An 18,007-nucleotide genomic window follows, 5' to 3' on the forward strand; every position below is an offset into this window, starting at 1 on the left:
TTTTTTTTGGGAGAAAAATTGAAAACGCCATTTTGAATGGCGTTTTTAAAAACGCCATTCAAAATGACGTTTTTAAAGACGCCATTCCAATTGGCGTTTCTTTTTTTTTTTTTTTTTTTGGATGATGCCACCGTGGAAAAGCAGGATGACGTGGAAGGGGAAAAAACGTCATTCAAAATGGTATTTTTTTTTTTTATATTAGTTTGATAAAGAAATTTGATTTTAAATTATTTTAATATTTAAATTTTTTTTATATTATTTTGAAAAAAAGCTCAAATTTATATCCTGGTACAATAACTCATCCAATCATCGCTCAGCTAACCAATATTATGTTGGGCAATATACACGGCTGGTTGGGTGACGGATGCCAACTTGGGCATTATTGGTGGAGTGCCGCCATCAATCATTAATTCATCCATGTATTTTTCTTAAAAAAATCGTTCGTTTATGCCTGGTCTATATTGATATGATCATTAGAGTTTGCTGCGATGCAGGGGGTGTCCTGTCCACTTATTTCTGGCAACCACGTTACCAGATCCAGCAAGGGGCGTGGGGTCCAGCGAGCAAAATGTTATCCTCTTTCTTCGGCGGTTACTCGAGGTGCAATAATACCTGGCTGTTGAAAATTGATGTCCAAAACCATGACATAAACGCACAAAATATTGGATGAACGATTGGGTCGAGGAGTAAGAAAACTACCTTTCTCCGGATCAGGAACCGAATGACGTGGAGCATGTCAGGAATGCCGTCATACTGGACGAGTAATCTGCGCTGCAGGGTGTTGGGGTCCTTAGTTTTTGCCGTGAACCGTGAGTCAAGCTTTGGAGGTCGGCTCACCAACTTGTTGGGACCCAGTTTCCGGTCTCTTGCCAGGCGGGAAGACACAATGGACGGCCCAAGTTCTTTCTTACCGGCCGCAACCCACTCTCTATATGCATGGCTCACACCCATGCACGTGTTGTTTGTGATGGATGGCTAGAATAGTAAACCATAAAAATGTACCGTACACTGTGTTGCACCGCAAAAGATCTATGCTTATTTCCATCCCCATTACTAAAAATGGAAAAGGGATTCCAACTCCAATCTACCAAATATGAGCTGACATATAGGACTGAGAAAAATTTATTTTATTAGGCTTCAAATTTCTAGATTAATCCAAATAAGGAAAATTGAAAAGTTAGTTCTATTCTAGATTTTAGAATCCAAATCTAATGGTACAAAGATGCTTGTTCAATTAAAAAAGCTTAGGTTATAATATGCATATGGCATGACAGTATGATACCATACACCCTACTTTATTCCAAGTGTTCTTGTTTTTCTTTGTTGCTCTTCAAAATCCTGTTTGCAACTTAAGCATCCGGGGGCCACAGGTCGAATATATAATCAACTCCAGCAATCTTCCATCTTTTTCTTTTTATATGCATATCAGTGTCTGTTCATCGACCATGCAGATTAATCGATGCCCTTCAAATCATCAGATGGGGTTTTGGCATCACCAACCGCTAGTGTTCTCTACCATATGACATGACCGAGGTATGTCACTAAGCATTTTATCAAGATCCTCACTTGTAAAGTTCTCTTCTATTGCAAGGACAAACATGGTTAAAAAATAATTAGAAATGAGAACATGCAAGATTAAACTAGGTTTGGTGGATTAGGTGAGATGTTATCATCAAATTATGTCAATCATTAGCTTATTGAGTAGGCGAAAAGAGCTCCTCAAATTGATGATCCTAATCTGCATTCATGCCCGCTCCACTTTATACCTTGTACATCCCTCTCATTTATCAGGACATAGATGTGAGAACTGTATTTATGTCTTCCATTTTAATCAGAAGTGCTTTGTGAACAAATAAACAACAAGCCCCATTAACTTCATCGAAGTGACTAAATTACAATCCCATTCTCTTCTCTGCAACGAAAAGCGGATGCATCGTTTTGACTGTCAGAGAACCCTGATCTGATAGATTCGTTATACATTCGAGTAATCTTTAATTTTTTTCTACCGCCTCGGATGGAAGCAGGCAAGATCTCTGGACCACAAAGGGATATTTTATTTTTTTGACTTTTTTGAATATATTCACACAAAAATCATATGAATAATCCATTCTATCAAAAAAAAACTCGAAGTATCATTTATCTTTATGTTATATAAAAATAACAATCCCCCGGTCTACTTCACCAACCCCTCACCCAACTCCGCACGCCACAAATTAACCGAGGTTAATTGGCAAAAACCGGTCTCATTCCCCGTCTTCCGACTTCCATCAAATAAAATGTTTCTTCTTTGAGGATATATTATGTATAAATAGACCGCCAGTTGGCTGTTCCCCCCTCCACCCGGCTTTTTTGTTTCATTGTTTGCAAGTCTCTCGTCTCCTCATCGCGCAAGCATCGCGATGGGGTCGCAGTCGGCGGTGCCGCGCTTCTTCTGGGGCGACAACCCAGGGGAGGAGGAGTACTACGCGTCGCAGGGAGTGCGCAACGATCAGTCCTACTTCGCCACCCCGCACGGCCGCCTCTTCACCCAGTCCTTCCACCCCATCGACCGCACCACCGGCGAGCTCCTCCCCGTGAAGGCGCTCGTCTTCATGACCCACGGTTACGGCTCCGACACCGGCTGGTTCTTCCAGAAGATCGCCATCGCTTACGCCACCTGGGGCTACAAAGTCTACTGCGCCGACGTCCTCGGCCACGGCCGCTCAGACGGCGTCCGCTGCTACCTCGGCGACATGGAGTCCGTCGCCGCGGCATCCCTCTCCTTCTTCCTCTCCGTTCGCCGTGAGCATCCGTCCCTGCCGGCCTTCCTCTTCGGCGAGTCCATGGGCGGCGCGGTCACCCTCCTTTTGTACCTTCGCACACCGGAGCCGGGCGTCTGGACGGGGCTCATCTTCTCCGCGCCGCTCTTCGTCATCCCGGACGACATGAAGCCCTCCCGCGTCCGCCTCTTCCTCTACGGCCTCCTCTTCGGCCTGGCCGATACGTGGCAGGCGATGCCGGACAACAAGATGGTGGGGAAGGCCATCAAGGACCCGGAGCGCCTCCGGATCATCGCCTCCAACCCGCGGCGCTACACGGGGAGGCCCCGGGTGGGCACCATGCGCGAGCTCGCCCGGATCTGCGACTACTTCCAGGCCAACTTCGACAAGGTGACCGCCCCCTTCCTCACCGTCCACGGCACCGACGACGGTGTCACCTCCCCCACCGGGTCGCAGATGCTGTACGACAAGGCCTCGAGCGAGGACAAGGCCCTCATCCTCTACGACGGGATGTACCACTCGCTCATCCAGGGGGAGCCGGAGGAGAACGCCCAGCGCGTCCTCGCCGACATGTGCGCCTGGATCGACGAGCGCGTCCGCCGCTACCCCAACGCCGACGGCGGCGGCAATGGTGATAAGAATCAGCTGGTCGACATGCCAACCCATTAATTAGAGCGGCCAGCAACTCACGGCGGTTGGATGGATCTCGCACTCGTTGAGCACGACTCCTACGAGGATGGGTCCCGATTAATTAATTAATCATCTGATTGGATACAAGTCGCTGTACTTCTAATAAATTTAATAATATAATATAAATGGCACTTGTTCTTTTTAAATGGAGGAATACACCATTCTCGCTGGATTATTTATATTTTAGATCTGAGCTGTTGGCGAGTTGGCATCATATGCGGAAGTTATCCTTGTTCTCGGGTTGACCGCCTACCGCCAACTTTCGACTGCACGTTACTTATATTTTTTTAATTTTTAAGTTGACATTTTTTTTTTTCCTGTCCTCTACGCTGGTCCTTGATAGGAGAGCGTCACCACGTCTGGCAATATATAATTATTAATGACCAACCACCACTTTTTTTTTTTTTGGGTACATTAACCATCAGTATTTTTTGGTGGCAAGAAAGGCTTAGAATAGCAGATACGAAAGAGTTCCGAAAGATGTACAGATTTACAGCGTCAACCAACCATTGTTTGACCTTATATAATTGTCCAAGGAAATGACATCACACCATGAGGTGTGCAAAGGAACTCCCACGCTGTAGAGCCAACGACTCCTCAAGAAAGCGGCCGCACCTTCAGCCGGCATAACTGTGGTCTGTCACACTCTATCTGATATGATAGACTTTTTGCGTCTACTGCTAGCTGAAAATTTTTTTCATCATCTTCATATGCTTCAGCCTTTATCAAGAAGCACACTTCTCTGATTATGCTAGTTTCCTCTTGCATTGTCTAACACATACAACAAATATGTTTTTGAGGGTCATTTGGAGCTTTGCAGCAGGACAGTCTTTTGAATTTTGTCATTCTGTGTTAAGTATCTCTTCTATGCTTTATTAGTACACTATTATCTCCTGCTCTGTGTTCAGTATATCTTCTATGCTTTATTAGTATACTATTATCTCCTGCTTTTGTCTTGATTTCCATTGTTTCTGTTGCGCTAGGATCTAGTACCACACGATGCAGTAAGAAAAAAGAAAAAACAAAACAAGAAATATAATACAAATACGTAGATCGGCTTCAAACCTATCTTCACAGGACGTACAAGCTTCACTATGAGAGAATAAAACAAAATCAATACAAAAGAAACTCACCACTCATCTCTTATACAAAATCTTTCAAGAAAAAATCTCAAAATTCTCACAAAAGCTCTCTGAAATTTCTGTTGAAGCTTTTCTGTACCTTCAAGATGTCACCAGCTTCCCAATGCAACTGACGGCTCATCAATCGGAGTTTTATAAATTCCAAAACACTGTTACATTAGGAAAAAAAGTCTCAATCAAGTTTAAAATCATCCATGACCGTCCGATCATGACCGGCTCGCACCAAAACCATCCAATCGTGCACATCAGAGCTACTGATTATCTGATCAAACTCAGAATTAATCTCAATCGTCCGATCATGATCGGCTGCAATCTGGACCGTCGGATGCATAAAAAACATCCTGAATCGCGTATGGACCGCGTGTTCGGTCCACGCCGGTCCCAAGGACAGCCTAGCGCCCCGCGGTCCAAGGTGGACCACACAGGGGCACTGGGTCGCCTGCGCGTGCTGGGCCAGCCCATGCATGCGCCCATGTTGGGCCCGCCCACACATTGGGCCTCGCACGTCTGCGAGCGTGCATCTCCACTGGGCTCAGCAGCTCCACCGCCGGCCTCCACTGACAGCCGCCGCCTTGTGCGCCATGCCGCTCGCTCCAATATTTTTTTGTACATATTTTCTCCGTTTGAACTCCGTTTGGACTCCGTTTGGGGCTGTTCTTGAGCTCGTTGGACTCCGTTCATTGTCTTGGACCTTGTTGTGGGCTCAATATGGATCGAATTTTGAGACGTATTTCCTAACAATCTCCACCTCGACTCATATTCGATCTTTATCTATCTCTAAGAGCCTGTGATCTGTCTCACTCCCACGCCCTAGGGCATGCCTGCTTCTCATTGATGGATAAACATAGGAGTCGAGCCAGGCCGCTCGATCCTACCTTCGTCATAGGCTATGTCTACTCTGACCAAAGATCTGCTCGAGATATCATCCTGCGGCAATAAGAATCTCACCCTATGACATTACCTCTCGTCCTTCCGAGTCTCCTGTCTATTGCCCGATCCATCTCCATCTGGAGCTCCACCTCGCTCTTGGTTCCTCCTGGCTCCTGAAGCTCCACCTCGCACTAGGCTCCCTACTAGGTAGTAATGTCCTCTCATCCTCTTTTTTTCCTTCAGAACATTCTTATCGCCACGCAGCACTTTTAGAATTCCTCCATCAACTATTATCTTATAGCCTCTCGAATCTAGTTTGCTCAGTGAGATTAGATTTCGCTTGAAATTAGATATGTATCGGACCTCTCCCAATCTCCTCATTGCATCATCATGTGTCCTCTAGCTGACCATCCCGATACCTTTGATCGCACAACTTGATCCATTCAATAGATAAATAATGCCCTCACTGCTCTCTAGAGAGTCAAACAGCTCCTCTCTGTAACATACATGATAGGTGCATGCAGAATCTAAAATCTACTGTTGGAAAGAAGTAGATACCTCTTCAGATATCTCCAAGGCATTACCCTCTAAGTCGCTACTGGCCGTCGCTGCAGTAACCCTCATCCGATCCCTAAGTTGAGAGTAATCTCTGGCTAGATGCCCCAACTCATCACACCGGTAATATCTGGTCTTGCTCAAGTTCCTCATCCTAAACTTGGATCGCCCTCGCCGCAATCTCCTGTCGTTTTATCTGCCACCTTCTACTCCTCCAGAAACCACCAAAGCTGAGCTGCCATCTGAGCTCGAAGCTGGATTCTCCCACCTAAGAACCTCATTTTGGATAATCATTGTGGTGACCTCGTCCATCTTGATGGTGCTCTTCTCTACTAGAAAAGCAGTCACCAAGGACTCATACGAAGAAAGGAATGACGCTAGCAAGACCAGCACCCTGGTCTTCTCCTCAACTTTCTCGCCAACGCTAAGGAGGTTGGTGAGGATCTTCTGGAAGTGGCTGAGATGCTCCTATACACTCTATCCCTCAGTCATCCACAATTGGTAGAACTGCCTCCAGAGAAAGAGAGTGTTGGTGAAAGACTTCGTCATGTACAACTCCTCGAGCTTCGACCACAGCATCGTCAGAAAAGTCTCGCCAAGCACATGGATCATCACCTCATCCACTAGGTACAAGCGGATCATACTCATCACCTGCATCTGGAGCCTCTTCCAATTCTGCACCTCCATGGTAGTTGGCTTCTCGTCGTATAAGAGAATATCGATCAATCCTTGCTGGATCAGCACATCTTTCACCCTTCCCTATCACAAGAAAAAATTGCTCTTTCCATCAAATTTATTAATCTCCATCTTAATTGTGCTTGTCTTCTCCATCTTCTATCTCATTCACCATCACTGCAACCTACGCTCTGGCACCACCTTGCTCTGATACCAATTGTTGCGCCAGGATCCAGTACCACACGGTGCAATAGAAAAAAAAAATAAAATAAAAAATATAATACAAATATTTGGATCGGCCTCAAGCCTACCTCTATGGGGCATGCAAGCTTCACTATGAGAGAATAAAACAAAATCAATACAAGAAGAATCACTACTCATCCCTTGTACAAGAATCTCTTAAGAAAAAACTTTAAAACCCTCACAAAAGCTTTTTGAAACCTCTGTTAAAGCTTTTCTACACCTCCAGAATGTCACCAGCTTTCCAACGCAATTGACGACTCGTCAATTGGAGTTTTATAGACTCCAGAAACTCTAAAATACTGTTACACTTGGAAACAGAGTCCTAATTAAGCCTAGAATCACCCATGGCCGTCCAATCGTGACCGGCTCACACCAGAGCCATTCGATTGCGCACATCAGGGCCACTGATCATATGATCAAACTCGAAATCAATCTCAGCCATCTGATCGTGATCGACTATGATCTGGATCGTCGAATCGTACAAAAAATATCTTGAACCGTACGTGGACCGTGTGTTCGATCCACGCCAGTCTCATGGACCGCCCAGCACCCCACGGTCTATGGTAGACCGCACAGGGATGCTGGGTTGCCAACGTGTGCTGGATCCGCCCGTGGGCTAGGCTACACATGCCTGCATGCGCACGTCTCCATCAGGCCCGACAGCACCACCATCAGCCCGTCACTGTCTCGTGCATCGTGCTGTTCATTTCGACCTTCTTTCATATGTATCTCCTTCGTTTGAACGTTTTCGAGTTTGTTGGACTTTCTCAAACTGTCTGCTATCTTTTTACCTAAAAAAAAAAAAAAAACAGCCGCCATCTGCCTCCAACAGCAAACAGCCAATCAATGATGACAAGCCCCATCTCCTCAAACTTAGTATCAACGGTGTGGATAGATGCTTGACTCTCTCTCTCTCTCTCTCTCTGGTGCTTAGCTGATGGACGGTATGCACTGCTACAAGGAGATGCAGATTCTAACCGTTACACGTCATAAAATGTTAAAATACTTCCAGTACTACAAATCATTTTCTTTATATTAAGAAACAAAATATCTGTAAACTAAAATATAATAACTATACGAACGATTATGTTACATGTATTCACAAAACTAATTATATATATATAATTACACTGCTTTGTCAGGATTCTCTTCAGTTCAGAAGAAATTTAATCTGACAACCACAAGTATCCATGTATTGCACAATGACCGTCATCATGTAATGAGACCTAAACCGGTACACATCCAGTGGTGGTGATTGAAAATTAGATCCTTATATTAATGAAGGCCTCAATTAGAGTGGACCCAAACCCTCATGTTGCATCACATATTTTAAACATTTTTTTTGACAATATCCAAACTCTTTGTTACCTTATGTCATCTTAGTAACATTCTTTGGCAGCGAAAATATGATTTTATGATATCAAAAATATTATAATATATCGTTCTAGTCTGAGAGATAAGGATGGGGCTAGCATAAAATAGCAAATATTCTCATTCATTACTGTTGCCGTGCAAAGCTCGAATTGATCGAGTTGGTGCTGGTGAATGAGATTGGTCGGCTTAGTTGGGTTGGTTAGCACATGTGGGATTAGACCTATAGATAAACAAGGTGATCAAGAGATTACTGGAATTTGTTCAACGTGCAATCCTCAGATGTTTAATTAAATCAAATAGAGTTTTGGTGGAACAGATTAAGAAGGAAATGAAAGTTGAAGTACGATCTATAAGCTATGAGCCAGATGAAAGGCTCTTACCTGAATTCCGTTGTCTTGGTTTATTTAGAACAGAGTATGAGAATTCATCGCGATCTGGTCATGAGATTCTCGGATGGTTAGATACATCCTTCCTCATTTGACGCCTAGAGATCATGCCAAGCTATCACCACCTGTACTGTTCACTCGGAAATTGTTCTGGGCATTGATTGCATGCTCCATGCATGTGTTACTCGGTCATCAACTGGCCAAGCTAGTAGATGTGATTCTGTTATATGTCGAATCCGAGCCATACTATTTACATTTTTAATAAGTTGGAGAAAGATCTAAAAAGATTACGCTAGAAACACTAAGGGACTAATAGTTTAAAATACATACGCCTAGCTTTTAAAAGTTGAAATACATTTCACTTTGCCCTTTCTTCTGATTGCTTCATTTTTAGGTGCTTATGAAGTGAAGCCTTTCATACTGATCTCAGCATCCCACTTTCCCACACTCTATTTTAGTGCCTACGCACCCTTTATGACCATCTAAGAATCAAGTAAACACCATGCTAAGCACTTTCTTCTTGCTCTATAGGTTTGGATCCCACTCTCCAGATTCTTGTTTATCTATATCAACTTGTTAACCAACTTTCTTGTACATAGTTATTATAGAGGATCATGCTATTAGAAGAATCTACATCATTTTCTTACCTCCAATAGCAAATTAAAAGAGTCGATGAGAAGATAGAGATGAAAAATTAGTTAGAAATTAGCAAATTAAGCTCCTTACCTCATACATGGATCATGTCTAGAACCACCATCTAGGACTAGTTGTGGTCCATAATTAAGGCCTTCAAAAGAACTCTCAAACCACAGTTATAGTAGATGAATTGACTTTTTCTAGAGTTCTGCCTGGAGATTTGGATGAAGCCTTGACCAGAGTTCATCCTTAAAACCATTGAACTTTTGCTTCAAAAGTTCCCCTATCTTCGTCTACTCTTTTATCTTTTCTCATCCTTTTTCTATATGCAATTAGGCTCCTCCTCTCTTTATCTTTTCTCATCCTTCTTCTCCCACCCTTCTTTATTTTCTATCGGAATAATGAATATGTTGCTATCATATGATATCACATGGTGATTATTTATGATGGAGGTACAAAAGTTGGACTATGTTATGATAAAAAAATCAGATGTTATATTGAATTTTTTTTAAAAAAAAATTGATTTGTTGCTCAAATTAAAAGGGATTTTTATTTTCTCAAGAGCATGAGTAAACATTGCAAGGTTGCCGGTCTCTACATGAAAGCAGCTACAATTAGGGGTGGCAAAAATCTACCCGATCCATCAATCCGATCTTTATTCGATCCACCTTAAATAAGTTTGGATTTGGACTAAATGGATTTGAATTATAAACAGGTCGATCTGTTTAACCTGTTTAATAATCGGATCGAATTCAAATTTCAGATAGCTGACCCATTTAACCTGTTTCATAAATAGATCAGGTTGCGTCATGTTAGATTGTTACCTGTTTAACTCGTTATACTTAGGGCTTTAAGGAATAAGAGCTTTAGGGATTATTCATTCCATTCGTTCACCATTCGGCTAGTTCTGCCATTCATCACTTCCCTCTTTTCGATGCTCTAGCCTCTAGGGTTTTTAATTCCATCCTATCTTATTCTCGACATCCCTCTCGATCGAGGATGCCCCACCATCCTTCCCACTGTCGGTAGTAGGTGGCTGTCCACTATCAGCCCCTCTCTATTCACGATTATATTGGCTAGTATCATTCTTGCACCTTTTGCCACCTTCACCACCTCTTCTTTTCTCTATTTCACTTTCAAGTGAGAGCATCTTATATTTTTGTTTTGTTTCGATATGTGCTTGTTTTTATTCGGATTTATATTTTTTCTTACAAATATGATGTTTTTATCCGATTTTTTGACTGTTTTCTCGAGATTTTATTCAGTAAATTATTTTGGGATCTGTTGATATCTTGAGGTTTTGTATAGTAAATTATTTTGAAATTTTTCCTGATGTCTTGGGTTTTGTTCGGATCTGCTGATTTTCTGATCTTTTTGGGGTTTTTTTAGTTGGAGACCAGCAGTTTTCTTTATTTTCGTCTTAGGGTATATTGCTTTTATTTCCATCAGCAAAGGATATTGCTATGATCCAGAATTGATTGCTGTATAGCCATTCACCTGATATAACTTACATTCTCCATTATTTGAAGCCAATTTTTGTTTATTTTATTTTCTTCCACCTTCATGTGGGTGCTTCCAAATAAGTGGAAATCCTCTATTTATTTATTTATTTTGGATTAGGCTTGGGGTGGTGCTACTGTTATGGAACAGCACGCCGAGGTTGGGAAAAAAAAGTGGTCTCAAGTTTTTCGAATGTGAGCATTGATTGATTTGCTGGTATATTCCAAAATTTATCTTAGTGCATATTTAAAGCTTTGCTATTTTTTTTAATGCTGTAATTCAGAGTATAGGTTGCTGATTTCTTGATATCTTGAGAATTTTTTAATTTCTATTTTTTGTGCTGAATGTCAAAGTGTTCGGTATAGCTTATGTGCAGAGATTTTTTTAAAAATTTGTGTAGGGAGGCTATGACAATTTTGAAATATCTTTTTGCTTATTCAACTATTTCTAACAATAATAACTTTGGATGGGCTTCTTCTACAGGCAACCAATTAATGTTGTTGTCTTGATTTAGTTATAGATGAAATACTAAATTTGAGCCTCCACTTTCTCTTCCTTTCTTTGATGTTTTAACTGTTTTTAATTTTTTGATAGTTAATATAAGCTTTTATTATATGATGTAGATGGATAAAGAGCCTGGCATCAATTTAGATCTAGGAAGTGATGATGATGATGCCAATGAATCAGTACCTGTAGCTTCAAATATAGCTACAATTGGTGATTTCACTAATAAACATAAAAGAAAGTTAACTTCACCTGTTTATCAATTTTTTTAAATAAATGAAGCAATAAAAAAATACAAATGCATCAAGTGTGGTATGAAATATCATTTTGGTGGTAAGGTTGGGACTGAAAATTTGAAACGATATATAGAAAATTGTAAGAAGAATCATGATGTGGGTAGATGATTTTATCAAAATCTCAAGGATCCATATCAATGTAGTATAATAAATTTAATCCAAAAAAATTTTATGAATTATTGACATATGCAATTATCAAGCATGATCTATCATTTCAATTTGTTGAGTATGAAGGTACTAGATCTTTATTTGTTTATGTTTGTGAGAATGTCAAGTTAGTATCAAAGAATACTGTTAAGACAGATATGCTAAAATTATATATAAAAAAAAAAAATTATTATGACTACACTTAATTTTTACTAGGATAAGCTTGACTTTAGATTTATGAACCTCTATTACCACTGATGGGTATTTATATTTAACCACCCATTTTATTGATAAAAAATGGGTGTTGCAAAATAAAGTTCTTAACTTTCGTTTCATACCTCCTCTATACAATGGCATATCTTTGTGTGAAATGATCTATGGTTTGTTAATTGATTGGTGGATTGAAAAATAGTTATTTTGTATGACATTGGATAATGCATCAGTAAATAATATTTTTATTGATATGTTAAAGATTCAACTTAATTTGAAAAACATACTTTACTTAAATGGTGAGTTCTTTCATATTCGATGTTGTGCTCATATTCTTAATTTAATTATACAAGAGAAATTAAAGGAGATAGATGAATCAATTTATAAGATTTCTAAAAGTGTTAAATATGTGAGAGATTCATAAGTTAGAAAATAAAAATTTTTGAAATATGTTAGACAAATATCTTTGAAAAGTAAAAAAGGTTTAAGATAAGATGTTCCCACAAGATAAAATTTAACTTTTTTGATGCTAGACAGTACTCTTGCTTATCATTGTATGTTTTGTCATTTGAAATTAAGTGACTCCAATTATAAGCATTGTCCATCTGAAAAAGAGTGGGATAAAATTGTGAAGATTAACAAGTTGTTGGGTCTGTTCTATGATTCTACTTTTATATTTTCTGGAGTTAAATATACTACAGTAAATTTATACTTTTCTCATATTTTTTTGAGTGAGCTCACTTTAAGATAAGAGATGGAAAGTGTAGATACTTTCATGCAACGAATAGCATGACAAATGTATAAAAAATTTAAAAAATATTGATCAAATCATTGTTTAATCTTGACCATGATAGTTATTTTAGATCCTCAATATAAATTTTAGTTTGTGAAGTATTGTTATAGAAAGTTATATGAATATGGCTGTATCGAGACCATCTGCATCTATGATTGCATATTTTCTCTCTTCAATTAGTATACAGTTTCTTTTTCTAAAACTTCAGCTATTGGTACATCAACTGATGCAGATATTGATAGTGATATTTCTTGTGAGACTTCTGAACCATGTAGAAAAGCATATATTTTTAAAGTAATATAAATTTTTATTTATCAAAATAAATTTATTATCTTGTACATGATACTAGTTCTAATAAATAACTTATTTTATTTTTATAATAATATAAAATTTTGATACATTTGAAAGTTTTAAATTTGTGATTACTGCACAGAAGTCTGAATTAGAATTATACTTAGATGAGTGAAGAGTTGGTAGGAAATCCAATTTAGACATCCTTGAATTTTAGAAAGTCAATCATTTTCGATATCCTCATCTTTCTCTCATGGCACATGATATTTTAATTATTCCAATATCTATAGTTACCTCTGAATCTGTTTTTAGTATTGGTGGGCAAATACTTAATAATTATCGTAGTTTACTTAAATCAGATATCGGTGAGACCGTGATTTATACTCGAGATTGGATATTTGAAAAGAAAGGTATATAATTTAATCATTATATTGCTATTATATTTTTTGAATGAGTTTATTATTAACTATTATAATCTTTCAATATAAATATTTTGAAAATCGAGTTAGATGAGATTGTAGAAGATGTCATGAACTCCAGTTCCATTAATAAAGTCCAATCAACTCCAGACTCGATCAATATTGATCCCAATCCAAAATGAGATGAATCATTGTTATGCATTCTTTTTTAGATTGTGTTGTTTATATCTTTTGGATATATTATCTTGTTATATTGTGTTTTGTTTAGGATTTTTTTTTGATTTTTATTTGACTAAGAACAATGGATATTGTTATGTTGACTTTGTTTGGAATTTTAGGTATTTGTTTGAATTTTAAGTAATTTTGAGATTGTTTTAAGATTTTTATTATGGAGGCTATGATGATTTTTGGATATATATTTGATGACTTAACTATTTCTAGTGGCAACAATTTTGGATGGTCTTCTTTTATAGGCAACTGATTGTATCCATTTTGATTTAACTGTGGATTAATTATCAGATCTGAGTCTTATTTTCCTCTTCTAGATATGCATGGATCTTCTTTTTCTATTTTTTACTATTCTAATGTTTTTCAGTTGTAGCAATCTTATTATCATTCTTAAGATGGATGAGAATCTAGATTAGCAGATCCATGTGTTTAAAGTTGCACTATATGTTTGTATTTTTTACTCTTTCTCTATTAATATTTTGTACTCAATTGAATATTGCTAAAATACAAATTTTTTTTGCAGGAATCAGGATGAGTTCATTCTAACAAATCAGTCCCGAACCTCTATGAACTATGATGATAGACAACATGAGCCCCAGACCTCTCTGATTAATTATTGAAACTCATAAAAGCTAGCTTCTTAGGCTGCTACTACCTATTTAATCTGAACATATGGTTAGTGATGGGGTTTGGTTTAGAGTTAATATTGTATCATATTTGAATTTTCTATATGTACTACTATTGCTATCTTCTTTGTCATTACTAGGATATAATTTAGGAATATATTCTTTGGGAGTATGTTCTTATGTTATTTACAATAACATATTAAACTTAATATTCTGATACATGCATTTTATATTCTACAATAGGATATTGTAGGTTTCATACTTTCATGTATGATATGAGATTGGACTTAAAATCATTATGATTACTTATCTGGCTGGCAAGTTTTTTTTTTATTGAGCAGATTTTCTCTTCATACTTTATATTATTTAAAGTGATCATATGTTAAATAGTGGCAGCATTTGTTCTACTTTAAGGATAATGTGTTTTCAGTTTAAAATGGTATATTTTGTCTGAAATTAAATATGTTGGCGGTTTGTGAATTGTAATGTTTGTCTTATTTAAAAACATGTTAAATAGTTTGGGTCGGATCGATTAAATATATTGTTCATCTAATAAACAGATTAAATGATAAATATATTAAATGAATTGTGTCGGATCGGTTAAACAGATTAATTATTTAATAAATAGATTAAATGAATCATATCGGATGATCTATTTATTAAATAGATTAGATTCAGATATGAAAATCGGATCTATTTAATAAATAAAATAAATTTAATATTTTTTGATTCAATTAATATTTAATTTAATTTATTTATGATTTGATTCGATCTAATTATCATTTTTATTTATAATCTAAATTTTACATGCACACAGATTTAAAATTTTTCTGCCTACTTAGGGTCCATTTTTTCAGGTGTTAGGAAAGCGTTGCCACGTCTGGCATCATATGAGATCGTAATGATTAACCCCCACTCTTTCCCACCAAATGGCATCACACCCACGTCGCGCGAAGGTGAGCGCGTAGAACGCCCGCACCGTGGAGGCAACAACTCTCTCTCAAACCGTCCGCTGTCTGCTTCCAACAGCAAACAGCCAACCAATCCTCCGTCACATTACCTGACCAGCCCCATCTCTCCGAAACGAGTATGAAGGGTGCGGATGGACTCTCTCTCTCTGGTAGCCAGCCGATGCCTCCTCTGCAAACCAAAAGGACAAACCGTTCGATAAAACGAGCGGCATCCCAACTAACACTACAGATTTGGTCAACCGCTTCGAAAGAGAGGGCAGATTCTAACCGTTGCACGTCACAAAATGTTGTTGCTTCCAGTTCTACAAATCATGTTTTTTATATTAAAAAACAACACCAATGATTATTTAGTAGGTAAATAAACCCACAAACTAAGTAAGTAAATAAGTAAATTTTTATCAAAATAAATAAATAAATAAATAAGTACAGCCTTTTCTCTTTATTCGCTCAGGAGAGATTTAGTCTTGCAATCACGGCACGGCCATCATTCATGTACTGCACAGCTGATCCGTATATATATATATATATATATATATATATATAGATTAATATTTAAATATTTAATTAATAATAAATATTATTATTTTATTAATAAAAATATTACTGTTTGATTAGTAAAATATTTTATTATTTATTAAATAATAATATTTTATTATTAATAAAATAAAAATAATTTATTATCTTTTTTTCTCCTTATTTCTCTTTTTCCTTCGTCCCACCCTCCCGATCAATTCTCGATCTTTCCCTATCGACGGTCGACTCGCACCCACCACCTTCTGGTGCGCCACCCGCATCCTAGTGCCACTTCGCCGTCATGAGGCACCCGCCGTAACCCCATGCCCGTTTCACCACGCTCTCCCCTCACGGGGCATCCACCACAGCGGTCTGCATCACACCCACTGCATCCTTGCCCTACCGCCGTTTGCGTCGCATCTACCGTCCACCTCCGGCTCTGTGCAACCATTACACCCCTCCCTCCCCCTAAGGCCTCGACGGCTGTTCGTGTGAACACAAAAGCACATGCCCTATCCTGCAACCCTCTCTGCCCTCTCTCGATCGCTACACCCGCACCCGCCACCTCTCCTCCCGGTGCCGCACCCCACTGCACCCATTGCCTGACCACTACCCCCTAGCCAATCTACGCCCCTCTTGCCCTCCCTCCCCGATCCCAATGAAGCCCCCACTCGTGCCTCTGAAAATTTAAAAAAAAAAGCATGGGAATGAAAAAAAAAAAAACTGCATCTTAAAAATACGATTTCATCTAAAAAATAAAACTACGCATTCAACATATAGTTTTAATTTTAAATTTAAATTTTAAATTTTTTATTCATCTCATTTGAAGCCGCATGTTAAACATGTGGTTTCATCACATTTGCACCATCTCATCCAAACTATGATATTTTGAGGTTAGAAAAGAAATAGAATAAAAAATAAATATTAAAAAATTAATATTAAAAAAATCCTCAATCATCCTGACAGTGAGACCCACACATCCTATCATGATTCAAGATGCCAGTGAAGGCCTCAATCAGAGTGGATCCCACCTCGGTGAAGGAGACGGATGCGATCTTTTCTAAAATTGGATGGGAAGAGAGGACAAATTCATGATTGGAGTGGATGATCAGGTAAGCAAACCACCGGTTGCTATCCTCCTCTCCTCTCCTTTTTTTTTTTTTTTTTTCCCTCTCCCAACAAGACGAGTTAATCCAATAAACCTAATATGAATACAATCACAAAAACAAAAAAAATAATACATTACAAAATGACAAAAGGGCACTATAGGCATTCATCCACAAAACTTCGTCGAAATGCTCAACAACAAAAAAGATAACTCAATCTGCTACATTATTCACCTCCCAATAAATATACCAAATGTCCAGAAAAAGACACCCTTTCAGCACTCTCCATACTAATGGATGGACTTGAGTTGTCCCGGTCTGTCCCCACAACCAGCATATACCAATTGTAGAGTCTCTCTTAATGATGATGCAATCCCCCAAGATTCACTTCACATACATAATATCTGCCCAAGCTGCTCGAAGCTCCACCCTAAAAACAGTGATATCTACTAGGTGGCTCCCCCTACTACGATAAGCCTTGAGTTTGGGCTTTAGATTATAAATCTAGCTTCTCCTTTACTCAGATATGCTACCATCAAAATTAATCTTGACAAAGTCCGAGGTTGAGGGGCTCCCAAATAATGAACACCGTACGAGTCGCTACAAGAATAGAAGAGGAGTTTCAGGTATCTCAGACTGTTAAGATCAAGCTAGTAGACAACTGAATAATCTCTGTAGCCAGGGTTAGAGCTCTCTTGGATTCGAAGACTGGAATATTCATGACCAGCCAAATGTGATGCGCAATATAAGCTACACTAATGCTAGTTGATCTGAAAGTCTCACCACCAACACTCCTCTGCAGTATCTCTTGGAAGAGCTGGATTGGTGTCATGGAGTGGGTTAGGTTCGGAAGGTAGTTCTTTGCCGCATCTATACTGCACACAAGCACTATAAGAGAACATGGCCCACGGTCTCCTCCAACCCAATGCCAAGGCAAATGATGAGAAGGTCCACACTCCTATTCCTTAAGATTGCCCTAGCGGGAAGACGGTCCCAAGCCACTTTCCAAATAAAGAGGCGGACTTGGGGATGAGCGCTCAACCTCTTGATCCATCCCCATCCATCCTCTTGGT

General features: G+C 38.9%; 1 protein-coding gene and 1 pseudogene across 1 annotated transcript; both read left to right on the plus strand.

Annotated features, from left to right (window-relative positions):
* Window positions 1–2,260: 2,260 nt before the first annotated feature.
* On the plus strand, window positions 2,261–3,595 carry LOC105035687 (caffeoylshikimate esterase). The gene has a single exon (XM_010911334.4). The coding sequence runs from the start codon at window positions 2,400–2,402 to the stop codon at window positions 3,426–3,428; it is 1,029 nt and encodes a 342-aa protein (XP_010909636.1). The 5' UTR covers window positions 2,261–2,399; the 3' UTR covers window positions 3,429–3,595.
* Window positions 3,596–12,198: 8,603 nt separating this feature from the next.
* Window positions 12,199–13,840, plus strand: LOC140856362 (zinc finger BED domain-containing protein RICESLEEPER 2-like; annotated as a pseudogene).
* Window positions 13,841–18,007: the final 4,167 nt, after the last annotated feature.

Source organism: Elaeis guineensis, chromosome 3, assembly GCF_000442705.2.
Source record: "Elaeis guineensis isolate ETL-2024a chromosome 3, EG11, whole genome shotgun sequence".
In the NCBI taxonomy this organism is placed as follows: Eukaryota; Viridiplantae; Streptophyta; class Magnoliopsida; order Arecales; family Arecaceae; genus Elaeis; species Elaeis guineensis.

Bases quoted from the DNA above. Each gene is read 5' to 3' on its own strand.
- LOC105035687 (XM_010911334.4), top strand. From the start codon at position 2,400: ATGGGGTCGCAGTCGGCGGTGCCGCGCTTCTTCTGGGGCGACAACCCA.